General features: G+C 44.7%; 1 protein-coding gene across 2 annotated transcripts in view; it reads left to right on the top strand.

Annotated features, from left to right (window-relative positions):
- The first annotated feature begins 20,507 nt into the window (after positions 1–20,507).
- NLGN4X (neuroligin 4, X-linked) overlaps positions 20,508–21,988 on the top strand; it is a 258,034-nt gene continuing 256,553 nt past the window's right edge. For both annotated transcript variants that reach the window (XM_006835650.1, XM_006835651.1), the window contains exon 1: positions 20,508–20,979. In XM_006835650.1, coding sequence (XP_006835713.1) covers positions 20,508–20,979 — 472 coding nt within the window. The remainder of the gene's footprint in view (positions 20,980–21,988) is intronic.

Here is a 21,988-nt window from a genome sequence, read left to right on the forward strand (position 1 = left end):
TCCAAAAAAAGTCTAGCCTTTCTAGTGTGAAAGGGATTTAAAGAACCGTCCGAGACAGTGAAGCCCACAAGGACAGTACTGTCCATTTGGTTCTGACTCACTGCCCCTGAAGGACGGAGTAGAATTGCCCCGTGGAGCTTCCAAGACTGTGGGCCTTGAGAGAAACACACAGCCACGTCTTTCTTGCGCACAAAGACCAGTGGATTCAGGTGGCTGACCTTTCAGTTAAGTGCCCATTAGGTAACCCACTCCGCCACCAGGGTTCTTCAGAATGTCGTCACAGCCAATGCACTTCTGAGGTTCTTGACAGGAATCCTAAACGATCTGAATTCCTGAACTACGTACGGAATGAATTCTAGCCAGTGAGGAGGCTTCAAAGTTTTGTGGGGAAATGAATGAGATGATGATGAACTGTTTCTGTGAGATTTCTTCAGGATACCTTCCAGACATCTTGTTGTTATGTGCTGTGGAGTCGGTTCCGACTCAGAGGATTTCCGAGGCTGTAAATCTTTACGGGAGCAGAAAACCTCATCTTTCTCCTGTGGAACAGCTGGTAGTTTCGAACTGCTGACGTTGTGGCTCACAGCTCGATTTGTAACCACTACGCTACCAGAGCTCGTTATTTGCTAAAGCTAGTGATGATGAAACTACAGAATTCTGCCAACATCTCCAGTCGAAAATTGATCAAATGTGTATTAATTAATGATTAATTATCAAGTGGATTCCAACTCCTGGGAATTTCATGCGAGTCACAGTAGAACTGAGCTCTAAAGGGTTTCCAGTGATTGACTTTTCACAAGATTGCCACGCCTTTTTTCCTCAGACCTTTTTTTCCCCAGGCACATCTAGGTGGCCTTGAACCTCAGATCTTTTGGTGGACATCTGAGGGGTTAACTCTTTGCCCCGCCCAGGGATTTTTCTTAACCACTTAACAGCCTTTTGGATTCCTGTGGGACAGTATGTTGAGTCACAGTCTCATAGTGTGCAAATATGGGAAAACGGTGACTTAGGGAAAATACTGACCTTTGTTGTTGTTTTTGAGTACATACAAGAAGACGTCAAAATTTCATGAAGACATGGAATTAAAAGAGCATGGAAGTTTCCCCACAAACGTTTTGAAGCCCCCTTTTAATATTTTTATTACTATTAATGTGATTTGCTACATTTTAAGTTTGACACATTTAGTTCCCATCCTTTTCCCTCCCCCGGTTTTGTTATTATTATTAATATTATTTTGTATTCTGGAGAAAGTATACACCAGTCAAAGGTGAAATACCAACAATTCAGCAATCTCTACATAGGCAGATCAGTAACCTGGATGCCATTTTTCAAATAGTTCTGCTAAAAATCCTGATCAAAAGGGGGAAACATTGTGGATCGGATTTAAGAACTTTCCTGGAATCCAGACTTTCTGGAGTCATTGAGTCTGGATGAAGTCCTTGAGATGTACGTTTCCTTTGAGCCCAAACACAGTGTATGGTTATAAGTAAAGCATACCTTCAGCACCTGGGTTGTGGGTGTTTACTTATGAGGGATCAAGTGGGCAGTAGCAACTCAGGTTACATGAGGAAGTTTTGGAGGCGGAGAGTTTAAGATGATGGGGGTGGAATCGATCGCAAAAGAAAAACAACTGCCTTTGAGAAGCTGGTTTTCTCTTCAGCATTGTCCGTTCAGTGCTGACCTTTAGAGCTGGCTACTTGACATGGACTGAGCCTGAAGGCTGTTCCGGTACTGACTGATTTTGGCTGCACTTTGTACATCACTGCCTTCACTCTGGGGGAGACTTGAAGTCTGTCTTGTCCCCTGGGTCTTTTTACATTAGATCTGGAAAACCAGTGTATTTCCATCAGAAGCCCAGACTGTTAAAGAATAACCTATTCATCCTTCTTCTGGTATTTATTTTATAGATATAGACTTCCTAATTAGAGTCTTTTGAAGTAGCTCTGGTAGTGTAGTGGTTACGAATCGGGATGCTAGCCTTAAGGCTGGCAGTTCGAAACTACCAGCCGTTCCACGGAAGATAGATGAGGCTTTCTGCTCCCATAAAGATTTACAGCCTCAGAAACCCTGTACAGGGTCTCTATCATTGGGAATCGACTCCACGACACATAACAACAACAACAACAACAACAATTAGATTCTTTTACACTATATCTAAGGACCTCTAGTGGTTCAGCACAAAGACACTCTACTGGTAACGGAAAGGTAGGTTTGAACCCACCTCTCGGCTCCATGGAGGAAAACACCTGGTGATCTCCTCCCACAAAGATGGCAGCCTAGACAGTCCTCCAGAGCTCTTCTGCTCTGGTCCATGGGGATGCTCTGAGTCCGAATCAAGTTGAAGACACCTCACAATGACAGACAGATAGCAGCAGCAGCAGAACTTCCTTTGACTCGATGACCTTTTGATGCACTTCAGAGTTTTCCCGAAAGTTCTACATTTTTAAAATAAAATTACACATGAAATTGGCCACAGTTGGGGCTTATTGGTAAGTGCTGTTCGTTGAGTCCCTGACCCGTGGAATCCCCACACACCACGAAACTCGGTGGTTTTAAGCCATGTCTATGATGGGTAGCAGATTAGACCGCAGAAAGCCATAAGGTTTCCATGGGCTGATTTTCAGATATAGATGGTCAGGTCTTTCTTCTTAGTCTTACTTTGGAAGCCCCATTGAAACCTGCCAGGCTTCATAGCAACATACCTGCCTCTACTGGCAGATGGCGGGTTGCTGTGCATTTATTTGCATTAGCCAGGGTTCGAGCCCAGGTTTTCCATTTGGGATGTGACAGTTCTACGACACACAGATCATCCAGTGCCCTTGTTACATCTACAGCTAATCTGTTGTGTCAGAATCTTTGGGAAAACAGCTTTATACACACACTCTCTCTCACGATGCTTATTCAGTAAAACATGTTGAAATTAGCTACAGGAAAGTGTGTTTCTCTCCTGCCAGAAAGCACACATAATTTCCTCATGATCTAATTAATTTAAAGGGTGTACTTCACCAAAAGCAAATAGCTGTACATTGGTAGTGTTTCCAGCCTCTTGGATTGAATCAGCCTCTTGGCGCTCCGGTTCTAGACCTTGCCTTCATGAGCCTTCTCTTCAAAGGGTGCCCACCACCCCATGGGTAGTGGATTTCCACTTGGAGAGGCGCCAGATGAAAATGTAGCATCAAGAGTCGTGTGTGTGTGAGGATGTGCCGTTCTGTGAGCGGCTCAGTCTGTGGTGGGCTGTGGAGAACATGAGGAACGCAGTTGAGTTAGGGGATAATTAAACATGGGGGAAACAGAGCAGTCCCAGCAGAGGGTTTAATTGGGTTTAATTGGGTTAAGAGGAATACGCTAGGCTGGAAGAATAGCTCTTAATAGGAGGTCTGAAAATAACTGGGGAAAAGCATTCATTGCAGAAAATCTGTGATCTCTGCTTACCGTTTGCTGAAAAGAACAAGCTTTTTTATTTTTATACCCTTAACCAGCATGGAGAAAGAGATTTACATCCTCTCACACGGTTGGGTCACTTGTTTTATTTAAAAACAAAACAAACAAATAAAAAAAAATAAAAAAAAAATAAAAAGCATTTTATTGTACTTTGTTGTATTTAAGTTTGTAGTTATGTTTTTAGAATGATTTCTTATGATTTGGGTGAAGATTTACAGAGTACATCCACTCTTGGATCCATCCAGCCCGCCATTCATACACGTTTTGAGTATTGGCAATCATCACTGTGTAGTAACAGTCTGCCCACTTCCACCCTCTGAGACCAGTTTCCTTTCGTCCTCTTTTCCTGCCCCTCCGTGCCCACTGACCTTGCTCCCTGCGTAAACGCGGCCCTTTGATCCACAATGGCTGGCTGTTTTAAGGAGCCTGTACTTTCCCCCTGGAACTGTTTACCTTACAGAATTGTCTGTTGTCCGGCTGAATGTTGCACCATGGGACTGAGTTCGGATCCAGGTTTAAAGGGTGTGTACGGGCTGCAGTCTTGGGGTTTGTTCCACCAGAGAGCTTGAAGATTTTGAGTTCAGTTCACATTTTTTCTCCCACTCTCTCCAGGATCATGTAATAGGATCCCTTTCAAAGCCATCCTACTGGAAGCTGGCCACCATCTAAGCTCTTTTGGTCTCAAGGTGGTGGCCCGTGTGGCCCGTCATTCCTTTGGATGGCTTGTTTCCACGTATTTTTAATTTTCCTCATGCTTCTTTGCTGCTGATGCAATTATTATTATTTTTTTAAAACCATTGAAACTTTTTTTTTTTTCCCCACAACGGGGTGAGTTTTCTCTTATTGCTGTTCCAGATCTCTGCTTCAAATGCCATCCCAGCAAGAAAAAAACTAGCCAACAAGTTAAAATAAAAACCCAAGGTGTTCTGTTTTTTTGTTTTGTTTTGTAGGAGAACCCTTATACCAAGAAGCAAAGAGTGCTAGCATTTTAGATAAGGCTGAGAGACTAAGTCATGTACTGGATCTGCGGGTTTGTTTTTTGTGTTTTTTTTTTGTGGGGCACGGACTCTTTCATGCCTTAGTGTCAAAACCTAGGCAGACAGCAATATTCTGATCTGAATACTAGTCTATGGCAGCTAGAGGTTCAAGGTAGGGTTTCAGAATTTCTGAATGAATGACAGGCCTGTACAGAGTCGCTATGGGTCGGAACCGACTCGACGGCACTTAACAAGTCTCAAAGGAGTCCCTTCAGAACCAAGGACAGAGGCTGCAAGGGGCAGCAAGAAGGAAGACCCATGAACAGAACTGGTGTGAGAGTCCTCCCTGGACAAGTGACCGCCGCAGAGGTGGGGTTGTAGAGACACACAGCCAGCAATTGTGGGCTTCCTAGTCCCATGGACTCCGTGAAGCTCAGCGTCCAAGGGCAGGAAAGTGTCTCCTCGGATTTGCTCTTTGGGCGTACATGAACAGGTCACAGAGCTTTGTAACGCTTGTGTGAGCAGGGCAGAGGTGGAGGGGCCACACGGCTCAGAGACGTGCCTGCGATTTAGCGGACAAGAGGTGCTCCTGACGGGAGAACCGCTGTGTCCTGAGGTGGTGTTGATCCTAAATTGTTCCCTGCTCACTTCCTTCATAAACTCCTTAATCGTGAGTCCTGTGTTACCATTCCCTGGATTCTGTAACCCAGATGTGAAGCCGAGAGTTTGGGGAGGGATGGTGGATGTTAGAAGAGGGTAAAGAAGTTGGGTCGGGTGGGAGCCTGTCTAACTTCCACTTCCTAGGAATTGGCCTAGACCCACCTAGTCCCTCGTGAAGCCATGGGCAACCTCCAGCACGGCTTCCCTGCTGTTTGGGCTTCTTTCTATTAAGTGGTGGAGCAGTTCTGCGCATCCCTGTGGGTACACAGTGACAAGATGGCTCTGCGCGTTTTGGTCTTACTGGCTCAGGGGTTCCTGTGAAGTCTTTAGCACCAGTATGTTTGATCTTTCTTTCTTCCTTTTCTTTTTTAGCTTTGGACTGTGTTCTGCATTTTCTTGATCACCATTCTAACCAGGACTTCCTACTGTGCCCCTGGTCAGGGTGTTTGGCAGTGGTTGCTGGGCACCATCTAGTTCCTCTAGCTGGTGGTCTTCAGTTAGAGGAAGCCATGATTCAAGTGGGTCATTCGTCTTTTGGCCTAATTTTGTCTTTGAGTTTTTGTTTTTCTTTGCTCTCCTTGGCTCCAGGTGAAAAGAGATCAGTAATCTCTTCTTAGACGGTCATTCTCAAGCATTTAAGATTCCAGGCCCTACTTACCAACTAGGATGTGTAGAACATTATCTTGGTGACCTACGGTTTGACAGTTGGCCTTGATGTGTCCTGAAGCTCTCTGTGTTCATTGCCCCTTATGTCTGGTGATTCAATCTCCATCTAAGCAAATTCTGTTGTATATATGCGTATGCATGCACTATTTGTAAATATGCAAGAAGAGGCATCAAAAAGTTGGTGGGATGATAGAATTAAACAAAATACTGGAAAGCAAAAGAAAACAAAATACTGAAAATTTCCCCTGAACTTTTTGAAATCCTTTTGTTTGTGTGAAGAACTATTCCCCGCCATGCCTAGATATGTGGACTCCCAGACGACCTGCTTCACCTATTAAACATCCTGCTTACCTGCTTCCCTACTCAGCAGTTACCATTAGCAGTTACCGTTGATACAGGCCTGGGTCTATCAAAGGGTGTATCGACGTTGTCCATTAGTCCTGAGTCTTGTGTCTCTGTATCTTGTGGTGACCACATTGTACTGGAGTCCCCCTATTGTGCCCTGCCTCTCCCTTCACCAGGGATGCTGTGTGAATCTGACTTTCTCCAGGGGAGTAAAACCAGCAAAAAAAAGCTCTTTTGTAAATATATACATGTGGCGCTGCATAATCAGCACTGGACACTGAACCACAAGGTCGGTGGTTCAAACCCACCAGCTGCCCCTTGAAAAGCTTATGCAGGTTCGCTATAAGTTGGAACCAACTCGATGGCACTTAAACAACAACAACACACACATATTTATCAAAAAAACAGAGTGGGATGATTTTATACAAATACACCCTACCCACTCTGGTAGCATAGTGGTTACGAATCGGCCTGAGAACCGCAAGGTCAGCGGTTCGAAACTACCAGCTGTTCCGCCAGAGAAAGATGAGGCTTTCTGCTCCTGTAAAGATTTACAGCCTCGGAAATCCTGCTCGGGGTCACTATGAGTCGGAACTGACTCGACGGCACTTGACAACAACAACTACAGATCCACCTTCTAGTGCCCTTATACGACAGAGCCCTGTGGGTTTTCCTAACCTGTGACCTTGACAGACAGATGGCAGTCTGCCATCTCTTAAAGGACTTACTGATGAAGATCAAAGACCACAGCCTTCAGTGCGGATTAGCAGTGAATGTAAAGAAAACAGAAGTCCTGATCAGCAGAGGACAGACTGAAGTTGCCAAAGATTTCATTTTACCTGAGTCCACGATCAACACACAAGGGAGCAGCAGTCAAGAAATCAAACAGCATTTCAGTAGGCAAATCTGCTGCCCAAGACCTCTTTAAAGTGTTCAACGACAAAGATGTCAGTTGAAGACTTAAGGTGCACCAGACCCCAAAACCCATGGTATTTTCAGTAATCTCATATGCATGTGAAAATTGGACCGTGAATAAGGAAGACTAGAAGAATTGATGCATTTGAGTTATGGTGTTGGAGGAGAATATTGAAAGTGCCATGGACTGCCAAAATTAACCAACAGATCCATGCTGGAAGAAGTGCAGCCAGAGTGCTCCTTGGAAGCCAGGATGGCCAGACTTCCTTATACTTCGGACATATTGTCAGGAGGGACCAGTCCCTGGAGAAGGACATCATGCTTGGTAAACTGGAAGGTCAACGAAAAACAGAAAGACCCTCAACGAGATGTATTGGCACAGTGGCAGCAGCAGTGGGCTGGAATGTAACAATGATTGTGAGGACGGCGCAGGACCAAGCAGTGTGTCGTTCTGTTGTGCGTCTGTTTACTGTGAGTCGAGAACCAACAGCAACACTAGTGAATTGGAGCTCCATCCCTCAGAAGCATCTCACTTTGACTCTCCCAGTGAGTTCTCATCATGAGAAAAGCCTGAACGGTAACGAGTTGAAAGTAGGAAAGCAGACAGAAACCCGCACACCAGCACCTCACAGAGACATCCCAGAGGAAGAGCCGGCAGGCACACCCATGAGCAGATGATGGAGAAACCCAGTGTGGTCTGTCTGTACAGTGGTATGTGAGTCAGGCTCACAGAGAGACAGAAACGACCGTGCCACAACTTAGATAAACCCTGAGTGCATGATGGGGAACAAAAGGACCAATCCTGTGTGTGCTCACTTAGGGGACATACACTGTGTCTAGAAATAGAAGGTGGTGAATGGCTAAGTGTCGGCCAGCTGCCCTGAAGGTTGGCAGGCCAGTCCTTCCCAGAGGCTCCGTGGGAGAAAGACCCAGTGATCTGCATCCATCCAGTTTACAGGCTTGAAGTCCCCTTTGTGCAACGGTTGTTCTGTCACACAGACTCACAATCAATTAGAATCGATTCAATACCAACAACAACAAAAACTTCTATATCTAAAAGAAACCCATATCAGAAGAATTCCATGGTGGCAGGCTGTCTCTTCTGCTCATTCTGACCAAGGTCCCCATAGATACAGCTAGACAGAAGTCAAATTCTTAACAAGTGTCGACTTCCTGGACTCCCTGAGACCACTGCCCTGACACTCCTTGAGCTGAATCTATCTCGAGGTCACCTTTCATCGAAGTATCCGATTCATCTACAAAATAAAGGGTAATACTCACTAGCGTTATTGCTGTTAGGTGCCCTCAGGTGGGAACCGACTCATGGACACCACAGCACAATGCAACACTGCCCAGTCCTGTGCCAGCCTCACAATCGTTTGCTATGCTTGAGCCCATTGGTGCCAATCCATCTCGTTTGGGGCTTTTCTCGTTTTTGCTGACCTTCCCCTTAACCAAGCATGATGTCCTTCTCCAGGGACTGGTCCCTCCTGATAACATGTCTGAACTATGAGAGACGAAGTCTGGCCATCCTGGCTTCTAAGGAGCATACCGGCTGTACTCTTCCAATTGAGATCTGTTTGTTCTTCTGGCACCCCATGGTTCTCTTAATATTCTCCTCCTACACATAACTCAAATGCATCAGTTCTAATACACTTCCTATTCATTGTTCTACTTTCATATGAGACCAATGGGATCCTGGTGAGGTGCTGTAGGATCAGCACTGGACTGCTAACCATAAGGCCGGTAGTTCAAACCCTCCAGTTGCTCCTTGCAAACCCTATACAGGGTTGCTATTAGTCGGAACATGAAATCAAAGGGCCAGCCTTGAGCCTTGTGCTGAGAAGATGAGAGACCGGGAAAGTTGAGCATTATGCTCTTACAAAACATAATGAAAGAGAATGTGGACACGTTGTGGAAAACATAATAAATGCCACTCAGCTATTTGTGCAGGAATTGTCCAGCAAAAACTTCCTTTCTTGTGTCGATATTCACCCAAACCACAATAAGATGTTAAGGAAAAAACAGAATAAAAAAATGATGGAATGCTCAAATATAGGACACATGCTATGAGGAAACGTGGAAAAGTAGTGCAGAGCTCCAGCTTGGGTTCCACAAGATGGAATGGGTCCTTGAACATACGGTGTCTTGGGAGCTATTCCGAAGACATTTTCTTCCTTAGACCATCCAGAGTTCATTAGTTGATGCTCTGAACAGCCGTTTCAAAGTTGTTAGTTAAAGATAGAAATTGCCATTATTGTAGCTGGAGATGGTTTTTGATACTGTGTTCACTTGGCAAGAGACAGTTGTTAAGTTTTAACATTTCCCTGGCGGTGTCCAAGTGTCCGGCCATCAGTAGACTCTCTGCCAACGGGGCTGGGGGTTCATAAAGGTCGACAACACTGCCTTCAATTAACCTGTGTGCTTTGTAAATGAAAGGCTCTCTTAGTACTCCAGGTGATGGGTTTTGGTGCAGGAGAACCCATTCAAGTTTCCCTCTGCCTTAACTATTTCCTCTCATGATCAAGATCATTTTTGCCCTCCCAATACCACTGTGAGAAAGCGTCAGGTGGTGTAAGTGGTTAAGCTTTGGACAGCTAGCAGAAAGGGTGGGGTTCAAACCCTCACAGGAAGTGTTGGGAGACACACGTGGCTTTCTGCTTCAGAAAGGTTATAAAGCCTTCAAGACCATATGGAGTGTAGGTCTACTCCGCACAGGTGGGGTTGCCTTGAGTGCAAATCCACCTGATGGTATCCAACAACAATAAAGCTTTGGGTAAGGCTTTTACGAGAAACCGTATGTGATTATGTGATGTTGGAATTCCATAATACGCTTGACAAGGTGTAGGTTCTGAGAAGTAATTCTCAAGAATTTCTTAAATAACAGTAAATCCTACGGAGGTCCCTGGGACCATTGAAGGAGAAGAGCAGAGAACGGAACCCTACCCAGAGAAGCAGTGACGCCAGGGACGGAGGCAGAGACAATGACGTGGGTGATGGAGCGGTTGGAGACTCTGGATCTGGAGAGAGAGAGGGGCGGTGGGCGGACGACAGGGGGCAGGCTTGCGGGGTATACCCTTTGGTTGGTCAATGATGCATGACAGGGATTGTAACCGTGGCAAGGGAACGATACACGACGGGATCAATGTGAAGCTGATGTCCTCCCATGTGAACTATCACATAATTCACAACAAAGAATTAAAAAAAAAAATAGTAAATCCTGTTTAAAAAATGATGGAGTGTATCATTGTTGAGACTATTCACAGGAAGTGAGCCATCTCTATACGTACCCTTCTGGGACCTGAACGATGTTCTTCGAGTTGTACAAGGATTCTCTCATCTTTTCTGAGATTGTCTTTCCCCAGTAAGACACACTCACTGCTGGTAGAGATTCTGTCTAAACTTTCAAATCGCTGATCTTCAGTTTGACATCATATGTTGTTGTTATGTGCTGTGGAGTTGGTTCCAACTCATAGCAGCCCTGAACAGGGTTTTCAAGGCTATAAATCTTTACGTGAGCAGACAGCCTCATCTTTCTCCCGCGGAAAAGCTGGTAGTTTTGAACTGCTGACCCTGAGGTTAGCAGCCTGATTCGTAACCACTCCGCTACCAGAGCTGTCTGTACCGCTGTAGGATAAACACTGGACCACAAGGTAGGTTTGAACTGGAAGACCAGCAGCTCAAATCTACCAGCTACGTAACAAAACTTAAAATCTCATTGAGTAACACTAAGAAAAATAATGATGAAAGACCAGGTTTACTGGTCAGAAAGAGACTGGAGGAACCTGAGACTTTGGCTCTTGGCCCACCCTTAAGGTCTCGAAAGGAACTCACCCTCCTGGCCCAATATTCAACCAAGTAGTGGAGTTTTAGTGTGGCGCTGCTGGTTACTGTGCAGTATTGCAAAGTCGCTGTGAACCACAAGGTCAGCAGTTCAAGCTCTCTAGCTGTTCTTCAGAAACTCTATAGGGGATCGCTATGAGTCACAACCGACTTGACAACACTTAACAGCAATAAATGTGGGTAGGTTTATAGGTGGGGGACACACTAGTAAGGTATTCTCATCCTGGAATGGTCCATCATTTTAAATCAAAAGGGCACCATTTTTCTAAGGACAGAGTTGAGAAGGGCTGGGAAGGAGGGTGGGATGGAGCTAGGAACCTCGGGGAGGAAGCGGGATAACGGTTGTTGCAGGGAGGGAATTGTAATCAGAATCAGTGACATGAAACAAAGTGTAGGATGTGTTGCATTTGTAAAGCTGATGATCTTGTCTGTAAACTTTCACTGAATTCACAAAATGTTAAACAACAACAGTAGATTGTGGTTTATAGTCCCTTACGGAGTTACCACGCCACCATATACATATTGGAGTCCTGGTGTGACTCTGTGGGTTAATGTACCAGACTGCAAAGCCGTTTGAACTGCAAGGTCGGCGGTTCAAGCTCACCAGCTGCTCCTTGGAAACCCTATACAGGGTCGCTATGGGTCAGAATCGACTTGACGGCACTTGACAACAACAACATATGCATATTATATGCCATACCGTACTGGAAAATAACAACACTTGTTTCTGTACGTTGTGTAATTCATAGGCGTCTGCTTGTATAGATTTTATCAAATAACTTTATATACATATTGTTATATATGGATGCGAAAGCTGGATAGTGAATAAGGAAGATCGTAGAAGAATTGATGCCTTTGAATTGTGGTGTTGGAGGAGAATACTGAAAGTGCCATGGACTGCCAAAAGAACCAATAGATCTGTTTTGGAAGAAGTGCAGCCAGAGTGCTCCTTGGAGGCCAAGATGGCTAAGCTTTGTCTCTCATACTTTGGACATGTTGTCAGGAGTGAACAGTTGCTGCAGAAGGATGTCATGGTGGGTAAGATGTAGGGTAGGAGAAAAAGAGGAAGACCCCCAAAGAGATGGATCAGCCATGTGGCATCATTGATGGGCAAGTGTGGCAGCGGTAGTGAGGTTGGCCCAGGATCGGACATTGTTTCGTTCTGCTGTGCATGGGGTCGCTATGAGTTGGTTCCGACTCGATGGCACCTGACAACAACAACAACATATGTTGTTATTGTTAAATGCCGTTGAGTCACTTACAATTCATAGCAAACCTTTGTAGGGTTCCTGAGGAGCAGCTAGTGGGTTTGAACTGTCAACCTTGTGGTTCACAGTCCAGTGTTGATCCTACAGCGCTGCACCAGGAGGCCATATATAGTCCCATCCATTTATTCAACATTTCCTCCTTCTGATGGGTTGTAATGGAGGCCCTGGGTTGGCACTCCTGGATAAGCACTGGACTGCTAACTGCAAGGTTGGTGGTTCAAACTCACCAGATGCTCTCAGAAACCCTATACAGTGTCATTATGTGCAAGAACTGAGCTGAAGGCATGCAACAACAACAACAACACTGGAGACCCTACAGGGAGAAAGGGCTGGGGCTGACACCTGCATAGCTGTAGAAGCAGGTTGATGATGTAAGTTTTATTTCAGAGGTAGATAAGGGGGAGCTTTGGAAGGTTTTAGGGGCAAGACTAAATTCACTGTCACATGTGAGAACATAAGAAGATATCTATGAAATGATGGCAGTACTGGAGACTTTTGAATTTGGATGGATGTCCTCTCTGAACCAGGGACTGTGGTCCACGGAGAGTGAGTTGGAAGAAAGGCAGAGCTCACGGGTCAGATGTGGAGGGAAAGGAGGGCTACACCAGTCATTGTGAGTGACCGCCAACCCTAGACAGCTTCAAGAACATCTTCCAAACATGAACTTACTCAAAATTAACCCTCACCCCTCCAGGAACACAAGAAAGGAAAACGAGAAACGTCTAGATGCTGTGCCTCGTGCTTGGGGACACTCCTTAGTAAACAAGAAGGCCGACATGTTGGGACCAGCTTGTTGGCTTAGACCAGGGCCTGCCACTCATGGTTCCCAAATGCCCCAGAATGCAAGACGGAATGGGGTCTCCAGAGCGTGTTCCGTTCTGCCCAACTTTGCCTCAGAGCTGGTAGGTCGTCCACAGCTTCTTGACTGAAAATCACTTTGTGTCCCACACACTGGACTGCCCCCAGAGGGATTTTTGCTTCCACCTATTCTTTCTCTTAATTTCTAAAACCTGTGCCCACCAAGTTCCCATGCAAAGGGAAGGCCGTAAGACCTGGACTCTGCTGCGATTGGTAAATGCCGTTGGTTGGATTGGACTCATGCTGATCCTATGTAAGGTTTCTGAGGAGCAATTGGTTAGGTTTGAACCACCGACCTTGTAGTTAGCTTTCTAGTGTATATGCTACAGCGGCACACCAAGACTCAGATTTAGGATAATTTGTTCCTTAGAAGCCCAAACTATCACATCTCATCTGTATGGACTGCATATATATTTTTTTTATGTGAAAATGCTTATTTATTTTTTTCTTAAATGTTTTATTGTGAATTATGTGATAATTTACATGGGAGAACATTGGTTTTACATTCATTCCATCGTATATTGTCTCATTGCCATGGTTACAATCCCCTCCATGCAATCCTTCCCCGTACCCCCAGGTCTTCAGCACACAGTTGCTCTCCCTCTCTGGATCTAAAGTCTCCAGCTGCTCCATCGCTCCATGTCATCATCTCTGGCTCCATTTCAGGCATCACTGCTTCTCTGGGTAGGGTCCTGCTCTCTGCTCTTCTCCCTTGATGGTCCTAGGGACCTCCGCTCCTAGACTGAAAAGTTAATCACTCCCCTCCTTGCTATAAAACATCTACTTTTACATTTCCAACCCTCACAATCAGTCCTGATAACAATTATTCATTATTGTATCACAAGAGACCCATCTGCATTTCATTGCATCAGACCCGCCTAGACAGATTGAATACTACTCACTGGAGATTCTATCTTCCTCCAGGCGCTCTGGATCTAGGCTCCCTCTTGAAAGCTTGTAAGCCAGTCACTTCTTGCCTTTGTAACCCCCCGCCCCCATTTGGGGTATCCAATGTCCAAGTTGGCCATCCCTGTCTACTCTGTGTGTGGAGGGGGTGGGAATGATTCTTGCTGTAAGGACTTGTTCCCTCTTTTGAGCTATGGACTGCATATTTTAAAAATCAAGTCCATCAGAATCTGGGTGACAGGCTCTTAGGGGAGAGATTTCTTGCCATGTTTATTTGGACGCATTCTTAATCATGCCTGGATTGATTGATCCTTGTCTTGATTATGCCTTAAACTAGGGGAAAAAATGCCCAGGATGGGATTATTCTAACATACCCTAATTAAGTCATAAATCAAGTGGAAATGTAATTCTAAGATTTTATTACATGGGCATCCTTTGCATAAAAAAACAAACATTATAATGCCTTTAATTCCCAAATTACACAGATTCAGTGATGGTGTGACTTTTTTTTTAATTCCTTAAAATTTTTTATTAAAAGATCATTTTTAATGTCTACTTTTTTTATGTTGGGGAAGAGAAAACATTTACAGATATGAATAATACATTATCTCTTATGGAATCCCAAAATGCTTATTAAAGTGATCATTTTTGCTTTTTCTTTTAATTTAAATTTGTATTCAAAGAGAAATCATTTTGTAGTGGCCTCCTTTAAAACAGTTTTGGATCTAGAACAAGGGTAATGGAAACAACCCTCCAATATACATATGAATAACAGCTTATAATGTATTGTGAAATTATTTTCCACTCATTCTGAAATTTTGTTTGTAATATTTACGAGGTGAGTCTTTGAATTTTCAAAAATTTTGTTTTATTATTATGATTTTTTTCTCCCAGGAGCAGCATATATCACCAAAATTTGCCATTATTCTTCATTGAATGACTGCACGTTCAGTAACGTTGTCTTCGGAACCTGTGTTTATTTGTAAAGGTAGTAATTGCAGTGTTGGTTAGGGTTTGGGCTACTAACCAACATTAAGGTTGATGGTTCAAACCTACCAGCCGTTCGTCTGGAAACAGATGAGGCTGTCTGCTCCCATAAAGATTTACAGTCTCGGGAACCCTATAGGGTCGCTACGTGTTGGGATTGACTCGATGATAATAAATTTGGTTTGGGTTGTATACCTGTCAATAGGACTCTATGTGTACACCCTCCAGCCGCTTCTTAGAAGCCCTGTACAGGGTCGCTGCAGTCAGAACTGCCTTGATGGCATTTAACAACAGCATATATTTGTTGTTGTTAAGTGTTTATGAGTTGATTCTGACCCATATATAGGGTTTCCAAGGAGCAGCTGGTGATCTTGAACCACCAACCTTGCAGTTCAAACGACTTTGCAGTGTGATGCATTAGCACACAGTGCCACACCAGGACTCCAGCAACGTATATGTTGTTGTTGTAAAGTACCATGGAGACGGTTCCGACTCATAGCGACTCTGCACAGGGTTTCTGAGTCTGTAAACCTTTATGGGAGCAGAAAGCCTCATCTTTCTCCAGTGCAACAGCTGGTAGTTTCGAACTGCAGACCCTGAGGTTAGCAGCCCGATTTGTAACCACTATGCTACCAGAGCTCCTAACAACACACAAATGTAAGTCAAAAAGTTGATGTAAACATGGAATGAAAAGATAAAGGATTTTTTGTTATAAATTTGATGAAGTTTCCTTCACCTAGGGTTCCAGTTCATACATGCAGAGGTTGATTCCAAACGGAATGTGTTTAAACATATCTCTGTGGGTCTTAGTCTCCTTAGCGTGCCTTCTAAAGTAAGGTCCAATCCAAACAGTGGTTTCTAAGGGAATGTGCCGGGCAAGTACCATTCAAGGCCGAGAGCCCAGCTCAAAGTTATGAAGACTGTGTTTGGGGATTGCAAAGGGGTCCTTTGGATAGATTTTCTTGTAAGGACACAGGACAAGCATGGTGGCTTACGAGGAAGGAGTTTTAAAGTAAATTGGAAACCTGCATTGGTTGGAAAACTCTAAGAAAGTTAGGCCAAGGAACGTTTCCCATCACTATAATGCACCTGCTTCTCTTTTTTCGAGGGTTGGCAGGGCCTTCTGTGGAAATATCCGTCAGGGAAACCTTGCCCCACACACCCTCCAACCCAGATCTTGCCCCTTCAGATTTCTCTGTGTGCCCCAGACTCGAAGAACATTGAAAAGGGACCAGGTTTGTGCCCCTTGAGGATGCTCAGAGCACCATATTCATGTGGTGACATTTGAAGATTGCAGATTTCTCCCAAGAATATCGTCTAGAGAGAAGTGTATAGATTTCAATGGAAGATATAATGAAAACAGTCAGTTTAGGTTCACATGTTGATATTTTTATATAATAATGGTTCTTAATGATTTTGCAGCAATACTTTATGACTTATCCTTGTCTATATGTGTGTACGTGAGAGAGCGAGAGTGTGTCTGTGAGTGTGTATCTCCTATGTTGGTGGCGCAGTGGTTAAAACTGTTGGCTGCTAACCAAAATCGTCAGTTCAAACCTATTAGCTGTTCCATGGGAGAAAGAACTGCCAGTTTGCTTCTTCAAAGCCTTGGAAACCTAATAGGGCAGTTTCGCTCCATCTTACAGGGTTGGTATCAATTTGAAAACAGTGGGTTTACGGAAGAGACGTGTTGACATAGTGGTTAAAATGCTTTGCTAGTCAAAACCTAGCAGCCATTTTTAAGGAGAATGAAGTGGCAGTCAGTCTGCTTCTGTAAAGATTCCCCCACTGCCATGGATTCAACTGTGACTCATGGTCGCTTCTGCCCGGGGTTTATGATGTTGTAATGTTTACAGGAGCAAGCAGTCTCATTTCTTTCTTGCTGAGTGGCTGATTGACACCATGTAGCAGTATCTGCGAGTCTTGAGTGGGTCTGTGCTTGACATCCTGACATTTTGTATTTATCAAGGGCCTCTTTCCTCAGGAAGTCTCCCTTCCTGATGGGTACAAGCCACCATTTTGCTTACAACGGCCATTTTGTCTGGGGCCGCCATTTTGCCCAGTGCTGCCATTTTACCTAAGGCCCAGGGTTCTTCCTCATCTCAACTCCATAGCTCCAGTGACAGAATGAAAGGTCAAAGGTTCCGCCTGTTATAGTAAAGATGGTTCCAGAAGGAAAAGCTAGGGTTCTTGTTAAACAACAGAAAGGGTTCTAGGAAAACTGAAGCATCCATCCTTCTCAGTACCCTTATTTTGTTACTAAAAAAAATTTTTTGGCTGTCTCTTAATTATTCAGAAATTGGATCATTTTGTGGGAGAGAACCAAATGTTGTCTACCGTAGGATGCAAAGATAGAAGCAAACTCATAAATCAGCCATTTGGCGCGATGCTCTTTCTCACTCAGCAAGCGCCCATCGAGATATTTGATGGATTTTCATTTCACCCCGATGCCACATACTATAGGATTTCTCCCCAAGAGGCCACTACCCTGTGATTGATCTAGATCTGATATATATATATTCATTATATATATATATATGAATTGTTTGAACATTGTTTTCATACATAAAATGCATGATTATGTATTCCAGTCGAGAAAGACTCTCAGTAACCCCCAAATCCCTTACAAATGCTTCTGTGTACTTTTTTAAACCATTCATTTTCTCGCTGCTGCTGCTGGTGTTGAGAACACACATCAACTCAACAGTCTCTCCACGTACAATTCAGTGACGTTCATGATGCTCTTTGAGTGGTACAATCACACTCATCTCCCTTTTCTGAGTTGTTCCTGCCCCAGGGACACAAACTCATTGCTCCTTATGTGTGTTTCTGAGTTGCTGTTGTCAGTTTGATCACATAATTGTTGTTGTACTTAAGTGCCTTCGAGGCAGTTCTGACCCATAGCGGCCCTGTATAGGGCTTCCAAAGAGTGGTTGCTGAGCTTGAACCACTGACCTTGTGGCTCAAACTGACTTATCCTATAGATGGAGTTCTTAAAAGAGCGAAATGCTCAAGGCAGACAGTCTTTACTAGTTTTAAACTAAACTCTTGTTTGGTTGTAAGAATACTTCAGGAAATGTTTTTGGTTTAAGGTTACCTCAGGACAATAGTTTGAGGAGGTCATGCAGCCTCTATGCTTCCTTACAATCTGGATTCCATGAGAGTTCTGTTCTACATTTACCCTTTTTGGATCAGAATTCTTCCATTCAACCTTTGATCAAAATAGTCAATCATGGTATTTATTGCTAAGTGAATAGTAATAATAATTTATTATTGTTTTTACCACTGTCCGGTATTTTGGCATTGACGAATCGTGTGTTTGAAGATATGCCCTTGGAACATCCAAAAAAAAAAAGTTTTCCATTGCTAAGAGATGGTTCATAATGGCGTTCTCAGGTAGACGGTGTTATTGAATGTCACTTAAGCACTGATTTATCTTGTGTATGTCCATAGCACCCATGCCCAATATACTACAATTCAGTAGCGTAGTGGTTACAAATTGGGCTAAGAACCTTAAGGTTAACAGTTTGAAACTACCAGCCTCTCCGCGAGAGAAAGATGAGGCTTTCTGCTCCCATAAAGATTTATAGCGTTGGAAACCCTGTACAGGGTTGCTATGGTTCGGAAGGGACTAGACGGCACATAACAGTAACAACAACAATGCATTCATCATGGCGCCCAACAACCACCAGCGTCAGTGGTCCAGTTTTCCAGCCACGTAAAAGAGCTGAGGAGGTAGAACGTTGAAGGGCGATCCTCCCAGCTTTCTCAGGAAGGCAATGGAGATATATTTTCAGAGGAAAGGGATGCCATTGGGCAGAAGGTAAGAGGGTTCGTGTTCGGCAGTTGGAATCCATGAAAACCTTGGAGTTTGATGCGGACAGCTGAAGCATTATGGGAAATGCCTCAGTTTGTTTACTTTTTCTAACACGAGAAAGATGAATTAGGTAGAGTACTCCACTGAGCAGTCTACGTAATTCCTAGTGTAGGGCTATAGGATAAGCACTAGGATGCTAACCACAAGGATGGAAACAAGGTCGCTGTAAGTTGGAACGGACTTGAGGGCACTTAACAACAGCAACCACTGTGTTCAGTGGAGAGGCAAGATTGGCGTTCAGGACAAGGGATCACGTAGACTCCCAGGATGCTCAGGGAAGATACAGGACTCATTCCTTGGGGTTTTCCTGCCAGGCTCACACTCTTCACATGACCTACTGTGGCCCCTCAGTACTGTGTGCTAAGTAGCCATGCTTCACCAAATCATTTGGAGTCACACACCTGTTTCCTGGTATGAGAAAATGTTTACAGTGCCTGCCGTCCATTTAGGAAAAGTGATGATTTTATTTAAATTTGATAAACAGTGTCTTAGGGAACCTACCTATAAAGGTACTGTGAATCAGTCAGATTCAGTTCAATGGCAGAATGTTTGATTTGGGGTGGAATCCATGCTTTAGGTCCCTGGTAGCGCACAGGGTTTGCTCTTGACATGGAAAGGTCACCAGTTCAAATCTACTGGGTTTGGAAACCTTATGGACCTCAGTTCTCCTCTGACACACTTGGAGTTGCCCTGAACCAGCGTCTGTGGAAGTTGGGTTTTGGTTTTAACCATTGGTTGGACTCGCTGGATGGCACCAGTACACAATGTGTTTGGCTGTTCTCCAAAAGGTTAGTGGTTTGAGTCCACCCAGAGCACAGCTTGCTACTGACACTGGTGGGGTTCACCAAGAGTTAGAATCAATTGCATGGCGCCTGTATCCATTGGTTGGCCAATCTTGTAACTAATAGTGAAATTTGGAGTTGTAGCTACAGTCAACTCTGTAACCTGTAGACTTCGTCTGTCTTTTGGATGTTTTCTACTTGCTGGGCCCTGTTGTCCGTGGTGGGGTACACAGCAATATGGTAAGAACAAAGACCATCAAAGTTCTTGTCAACTTCTATTACACGTTCTCACCAATAACAAATTGGCCAATCGTTAAGGCTTTCAGAGAGTGAAGGCGAAGGCAGGATGTTTGATTTGCACATGGCTCTGCTGTACAGGGTCGATATGAGTCGGAACTGACTCCACGGCACTTAACAACAACAGTAACTGCTGTGCTAACCAAAAGGATGGTGGTTTGATTCTACCCAGTGTCTCTGTGGTGGGAAATACTTGGTGATCTGCTCTCGTAAACTTGACATCCTAGGAAACCCTCCAGGGCATTTCTACTCCTTCACGTGGAGTCAGTGGCACGTGACAAACATAGTGATGGTCCGCATTGTTCTGAATAAGCCAGTGTGGTGAGCGGTGGTTACCTTTGCTTCATTCTTATCTGCTTGCTCTTCCTCATAGGCTGGTGGCTGTGCCTGGAATGTTCAGTGAGGAGCGGCTGTCCTTGGACATCATTTGCTGGTTACCACTTTTTTGGAGTTCCTCCTTGTTAGCATTGAAGTCTGAGATTAAGAGGTCTTGCTTCTTCGCCATGGACTTCCAAGAATACCACTTCGCTTGCTGACGATATTGGGCTCCGTCTGTGACCAGACCAAGAAGAGTCTTAGCACAACACTTCTCTGGGACGACCCTCTTGCTTGGTGGGCTTCCTTCTCGGTGGTGAGTCCCCTTGGAGTTGAGTTCCACGGAGGCTTGCGGATGTTTGTGTGAAACATGTCGAGGTCCGGGGGACTGTTATGGCTGGCCTTGTCCTTCACGCCAGTCTATGCCATGGTCAACCCCAACGTGCTCCTGTGGACCACCGCTCTGACCATCCGCTTTCTCCTTATCGACAGCCAAGCCCAGTACCCGGTGGTGAACACAAATTACGGCAAAATCCGTGGCCTAAGAACACCTTTGCCCAATGAGATTTTGGGCCCCGTGGAGCAATACTTGGGGGTTCCCTATGCCTCGCCTCCCACTGGGGAGAGAAGGTTTCAGCCCCCGGAGCCCCCTTCCTCGTGGACTGGAGTCCGAAATGCCACCCAGTTTGCTGCTGTTTGTCCTCAGCACCTGGATGAACAGTCTCTACTCCATGACATGATGCCCATCTGGTTTACCGCCAACCTGGACACCTTGATGACGTACGTGCAAGATCAGAACGAAGACTGCCTTTACCTGAACATCTATGTGCCCACCGAGGACGGTAAGTCCCGCCAGGAAGCAGAAAACAACACCTGCTTCCTTGCTTTGCAGTAGGGAGAGAGCCCCAGAGTTTACTCACTGATTCGTGTCTCACGCTGTATTCTAGAACCTGTTTAATTGTTCACTGCATTCCTGTGCAGTGATCACTGAGCATGCGTTCCGCCTAGATTTTTCAGAAGGTTCGTGTGGATGACCAGTCCTCCTTGAATGTGTCGAATTTTTTCCCAAGATGGTCTTCTGAAAGTCTCCACTGGGTTCACTGTTACATAATGACCAGTCAGACCCACGAACTTCATAGATTGAGGTGGGGAGTTATGAAGGACTTTCAGAAAGTCTGTGGGCCAAGGTGATGGAAAGGTGAAAGGTGAAAAGACCATGGGATCTCTCCACAGACTTTGTGAAGCCCCCTTGCCCCTGGTGTATGAGAGCATCCAGAGGAACTATGCCTATGGGTGAATTTGCAAGCTGAGTAAATGTTAGGGGTGGTCCCTTTGCCTTTGCTGCCCCACGATTTTATATGCACTGTTTCTGCTGAGCTTTGAAGGGAAGGGCGTGGATTCTTTTTACTGCGCAAGCAAGAGAGAGCGTTCAGAAAACGCCAGGATCCTGGGGTTTAGAAGGCATTCCCTCCATGGAATGTTGGACCTGGCTCTCTTCCAATGCCCACTGAAGTCGACTGTGGGCATGTGTAGTCAGGTAACTGGATAATTATAACGGCACTGCAAAAAATGCCTGCTTGCCTGGAAGAACAACCCTTGTCTTTGCTGTAAAATAACTGGGAAGTCTGTCAGAACTGCAGCCCTCAGTGTACTATCTAGTCCAGCATGATTAAAATGCAGGCATGCCCACGCCTGCATAGATTTCAGAAGGCGTGTCCACGTAAGACTAACCGCACACGGGGGTGCCAGCATGGCATCTTGTGTTTTCAGATACCATTTGTACATGGTATTTTTGTTAAGGAAGAATGAAGGAAAAATATTTGGTGACATATCTATCTATCTATCTATCTA

Source organism: Chrysochloris asiatica, unplaced genomic scaffold, assembly GCF_000296735.1.
Source record: "Chrysochloris asiatica unplaced genomic scaffold, ChrAsi1.0 scaffold00018, whole genome shotgun sequence".
Classification (NCBI taxonomy): Eukaryota; Metazoa; Chordata; class Mammalia; order Afrosoricida; family Chrysochloridae; genus Chrysochloris; species Chrysochloris asiatica.